The sequence below is a fragment of the Archocentrus centrarchus genome, chromosome 13 (assembly GCF_007364275.1).
Source record: "Archocentrus centrarchus isolate MPI-CPG fArcCen1 chromosome 13, fArcCen1, whole genome shotgun sequence".
Lineage (NCBI taxonomy): Eukaryota > Metazoa > Chordata > Actinopteri > Cichliformes > Cichlidae > Archocentrus > Archocentrus centrarchus.
The window spans coordinates 22560982-22566981 of NC_044358.1; the positions used below are offsets into that span (position 1 = coordinate 22560982).

General features: G+C 37.5%; 1 protein-coding gene across 1 annotated transcript; it reads right to left on the reverse strand.

Moving 5' to 3' along the window:
• Positions 1-2148: 2148 nt before the first annotated feature.
• Positions 2149-6000, reverse strand: LOC115790466 (extracellular calcium-sensing receptor-like). The gene is made up of 6 exons (XM_030744275.1): positions 5822-6000; positions 5340-5637; positions 4432-5226; positions 4039-4260; positions 3752-3875; positions 2149-3056 (listed from the first exon to the last, which is right to left on the reverse strand). Exons 1-6 carry the CDS (start codon positions 5896-5898, stop codon positions 2149-2151), a joined length of 2424 nt encoding a protein of 807 aa, XP_030600135.1. The 5' UTR covers positions 5899-6000.

A 6000-nucleotide genomic window follows, 5' to 3' on the forward strand; every position in this document is an offset into this window, starting at 1 on the left:
CACTTGAACTCAAATGGTCTTGTTTTTTTTTTTTTTTTTTTTAACTGAAGACTTTCTGCTTGAATTCAATGGGTTCGAGTTCTGCATTAACTAGATTTAAAGTTGTTATCTATAACGGCCTAGTTGTCCATTTTCAGAGGCTCAGACATATGAGGAAAAGTGACTGAAATTCAATTTTATGGCCATGTTAGGCTTGTCAGAATCTGAATCAGAGTCAATTTATTGTCATTACATGAAATATGTAACTAAAAGAAGTTCCAGAACACCCGTTTACATGTTTACTTAATATGTGCATTGAAGGCCAGTTCCTGGTCAAAAATGACTCCAAGATTTCTCACAGTTACTGAAGGCCAAGGTAATGCCATCCAGAGCAGGTACCTGGTTAGACACCAGGTTTCTAAGATTTGTGGGGTCAAGTACAATAACTTCAGATTTATCTGAATTTAGAAGCATAAAATTAGATAATATAGATAAAGATATGTATCGTCTGCATAACAGTGAAAATGTATGTAATGATTTCCAATAATACTGCCTAAGGGAAGCGTGTATATTGTAAATAAAATTGGTCTTAGTCCAGAACCCTGTGGAACTCCATAATTAACCTTAGTGTGTGAAGAACACTCACCATTTACATGAACAAATTGGAGTGTATTAAATTCAAACCACTGCAGCGCAGTACCTTTAATTCCTATGGCATGTGCTAATCTCACCACTTTGAGAGCCATAAGAACATAAAGTTCACTAATGCTGTTTCTGTACTGTGATGAATTCAGAAACCTGACTGAAATTCTGGACAGGTGAGTCAAAAAGATGATGATGACTGGCCAAACAAGCATTATATTCTGGCCCCCATAAAGACATTGTTTATCTATTCATTTAACCTCCTGAGACCCAAGCTCCTGTTTGCTATGCAGTTTCAATTTCTCCTACATGTTTGTGATTAGATGGACCTGATATATATATATATATACTAAGTTTCCTCTTTGAACAGGAAGTTGTATTTTGTTACATGATTCTTACATACTTTTCTGAGAAAAAAAGATGTCCTCAGATGTGGACACTGGGATTATTTTATAGCATAACACAACAAAAACAACATGACTTAACAAAGTATAAAATACTATTGAGCACAATGGAGTATAAGGTGCAGCAAAGCCAAAATGTGGTGTCCCCCCATATGTGGACGCAGGGTCTCAGGAGGTTGAGGGCAGCGTGGTGGTGCCTCATAGCAAGAAGGTCCCAGCTTCAAATGTACTTGCTGGTTGAGATCATTCTGTGTGGTGTTCTCCCTGTGCCTGCATGGGTTCTCTCCAGGTACTCTGGCTTCCTCCCACAGTACACAGACATGCGTGTTAGGTTAGCTGGTGATTGTAAATTGGTGTGAATTCGGTTCAATTATATGTGAATATGAGCATGAATGTTTGTCTGTCTCTCTGTGTTAGATCTTCAACAGACTGGCGAACTGTAACCTGCATGTTGCCCTATGACAGCTGGGATAGACTCCAGCACCCCCATGACATTAAATTGGATAAGTGCGGGTGCTGGGTTGGCTCAGAGGTTGAGCAGGCGACCATATACGTATGTCGCGTGGCAGTGCAGGCAGTACAAGGATATGGATGCAAGGATATCGAGAAGTGCACCTTCGTGCACTACATGGGGGATATGTTAAATCACAAGACACAATAACATGGTTGATCAAGTTGTTTCATCTACCAAAGGCATTTTGTAGAGGTAATAGCAGCTGTGGCCATTCTTTGACTTAAATAACAAATCAGACTTTTTTCTCAAAATAATAATTTCAACTTTATCCTTTAAATTTTGACTTTATTTTCAAAATGCACAATATTTTTTTCTCAATGTGGCACTAATGCGCCTTTGTAGAAATAAAATAATACAAAGAGAAACATTTTAATAAACTGATGTGAGATGAGCATATGAAACAAATTTCACAGCTAATGAAAATCAAAGTTTTAGTTGTTTAGTATGGTTCTTATTTTTCCAATAATTCATGAGCATATTAATATCATTTTGAGATGAAGCTGGGAAATACATTATTTTGCAATCTTACGAATAAAGTGAACTGTTGTTTGAACAACAGTACAAACTACAGCCACTGCTAAAATATTGCCTTCATTTTAATCAGAAAGATTATTGTGGGGCACCCTTCCCCATCATGTTCTTTTTTGTGTTCCTTTCTGGTTTCAGTAAGATAATATAACATTTTGGGGAAAAAATGCAAATTAACAGACCAAAACTGGAGGCAAGAATAGCAAATATTTCTACAGCTACACTGAACTTCCCCGGAGAGCTGACATACGCTGGGATAAATGTGATCCATACTGCACAGAATATCAGCATGCTAAAGGTGATAAACTTGGCTTCATTAAAATTATCAGGCAGTTTCCGAGCCAGAAAAGCAAAAATGAAACACAAGACAGACAAAAGTCCTATATAGCCAAGCACAGCCCAGTAACCTACAGCTGAGCCCAGAGCACATTCTAAGGTGATTTTGTCTTTGAATTCCTTAAAATTCTTAAATGGAAAAGGAGGGGAAACTGTTAACCAAATGACACATATGAGAACTTGAATAAGAGTGAAACTTGTAACACAGAGTCTCTGCTGTGCAGGCCCAAACCATTTCATCACATTGCTACCTGGAAGTGTAGCCCTGAAGGCCACTAGAACAACCATTGTTTTCCCCAGAACACAAGAGATACAGAGGACAAAGGTGATGCCAAATGCTACATGGCGCAGCATGCAGGACCAATCAGAGGGCTGACCGATGAAGGTCAGAGAACACATGAAACACAGAGTTAAGGAGAAGAGCAGCAGGAAGCTCAGCTCAGAGTTGTTTGCTCTGACAATCGGAGTTTTCCTATTTTTGAAGTATATTAATGCCACACCAGCAGTCATGCATGTTCCTAATAAAGATGCTGCAGTGAGCAGTGCACCCATAATTTCTTCATATGATAGAAACACTGCCTCCTTCTTTATGCAGGCATCTCTGTTCTCATTTGACCAAAATTCAGGGAGACATCTCAAACAGGTGACAGAATCTGCAAATTAATAGTAAACCAGATATCACACTTCATGAGTTGATTTTTCAGATTTCTGTGTTCATATTTATTCTATAACCTTTTAGTGTATAAGCTTATTATGCTATATCATTAGCAGCCTATTACACTTTGTAGTTTGCTACTGATGTGACAGAATTAGAAAAACAACAAGCAGCATGGTTATCAACATTTCTTCACTTTTTTCTTAGCCAGTATAGCAGATGAGACATTTGTAACCTTCCTTGAGTGTCTACTCTGGCTCTATAATGTCTGATTCAATTATAGGACAAAAAAAAACTTCTCATTCCAGACAAGCCTCAGGTTCAGTTCTTTTGTTGGTTTTCTTCATATATTGCTGATGAACTAAGGTGTATTTTTAGGGGATTTATGGGATATATCTAATAAAAATATATGAACTAAAAACCAAAACACTGAAAACAAAATAAATTTCATCAGTCATGTCAAAAGCAAATATTTCACAAACACAGACCTACTACTGAAGAAATAAATGAATCAAAATCTGAATACCATGCTCTAAATTAATTGTGGTATGTAATTCAGTTATTTTCTAATTAATAATTTAACGTTAGTTTCCAAGAGACTAGCGCTATACTTTAAATTTAAAATGAAAACATAAGATGCTATATTGGCTACTTTATTCTAACTTCTAAAGTTTCTGTTGAAAAGTACAAAACCTGTAATGTTGCTTATCTCTCCCTCTGCACATCTTATGCAGTCATAGCAGCAAACAGGCCTTCCTTTCTGGAGAACTTTGCGTGTTCCTGGAGGACACTTCTCACTGCAAACTGACACAGGAACCTGTATGAAAAAAAAAAACAAAACATGAAACTAGACATAGACTTTGAGAAAACAAATGTTTACATGATGTTATCGTTTTATTAAGTTTGAATCATCAAAACTAAAGTACTGTGACATATTAAATAGATATGAATGTTTTAAAAACTACTCTATGACAGCTTGCCTGCTTTGAGTTTCTCGTCCAAATGAAAGACTTGTTTTGCAGATTTAGCTGCTGCTTTAATGATGTATCATAAAGACCAACAGTGACAAACTCCACAGTGCTGTTTTCTCTTGGCTGCCAGTTGATAATTTCATACTTTGCTGCTGGATCTCCATTCTCATTAAAATAAACCTCATCTCCTTCCTTTGTTTTGAAGTGAATCTTTAGTATGTGTTGTAAAATCTAAGATGATATGCCATAACTCAGTTAATTGCATTAGACATCTTACACACCTACTGGCTATAGAACATGACAGACAACAGATTTCCTTTTTCTTTTCTTTTAATTACATCTATGATTATTGCTGGCATGACTTAATGTAAAAACTATGATTTACGTTAGTCTTAAGCTCACCATGAATGGATCCAGCATTATGTTGTTGTTACATGTTTTATTACAGTTGAGGATATTATGAAGTGCATGGGCCACTGCATACACTCCTTTATAGACATTGTTAAAGATAGGCATGAGTGACATGTCAATGAGGCTGTTTTGAACTCCAGTCAGATCTTCATGTCCAGTACACTCTCTCACAGCCTCTGCTGTTGACTTCAATCCCTTGAACTTACAGCTAAATAATGACTCCCAGAACTCAGTAAACAGTTCATTATTAATTGAATTGAGTAGTTTCACATCCAGCATGAACTCTCTCAGGCCAGTGACATGTGCTTTGGGAATGGAAAGACCTATGGCTCCATCCAGTATGTGATGCTTATCTATTGCTGCTGTTTGAGAATCAAATATCCAAGACTCACTGCCTACCCACTGGTACCCAGACAAGTTATGGTTCGAGAACTCATGTAATAGAATATTCATATCTGCACGAGTAAGGAATGCAACAATCACCTTGGAGGTTGAAGCCTTTATAATGTCAATTATCGTTTGTATTTTGACATATGGATCTGTCCTAAAAAAAGACACAGAATACTCCAGACAGATGTCCAGCTGCTGTGCAGTTTCTGTGAATGTGGCCATGCCATTATTTCCATAATCATTATTGGTTCTGATAGCGCCAACCCAAGTCCAACCAAAATACTTGACCAAATGGGCCAGGGCTCTGCTCTGGTAGTAGTCACTGGGTATTGTTCTGAGGAAGGATGGGTACTTGGTTTTGTCACTGAGGCAAGCACAGGAGGCAAAGTGGCTGATCTAAGAGAATAAAAATAAATAAATAAGCATATTTATATATTTCCATGATCCTCAGCATGAGAGAAAGATGCCACCTATATATACATATAAAATCATTCACGAGTTCTACCTACCACTGGTACATAAAATGGTCCGATGACAGTACTTATTGCCATGGTTGGAGAGGAAGAGGTCGCTCCAATTATTGCCTGCACATATGCAGGTCTGGTACATGGTGTCTTGGAGGGTACAGACATAATTTCTTTACCATTAGCCAAAGCCAGTGTAACTCCTACACTTCTGGCAATGGAGGCACAATTATCATAGATTTTATAGCCCAGACAGACTCCCGGCAGTAGGTCTGTACTGTTATTAATCTCCTCAATGGCAAAAAGCATAGACTGGGCAAACTGGAAATCTCTGAAATTTAAACTTAAATGAGACAGTTATGAATAATTGGCATTATATCAAATTTTCCCTTTAAACAGAGACAAAAGCATTTCAATCAATAACATTTAATACCAGAAATTCACAAAACTGAGAAAATTAAAATACCAGAAATACTGCTTTCCAGTGGATGCATTAAATCTGAATTGATTTCTATTGTGTCATTTACCTGGTGCATTCTAGTGGCAGTGGTTTGTGCATGTAAGTATCCTTTCTGTCTTTCCAGCTGGTGTGAAAAGAGAACATCCCCCCCAATATAATATCCCCATCTTTAGATAGCAGCGGGTTCTCAGGATCTCCTGTCTGTCTGCACACCGGCTCATCAGCATGAGAGAACGATGCCACCAA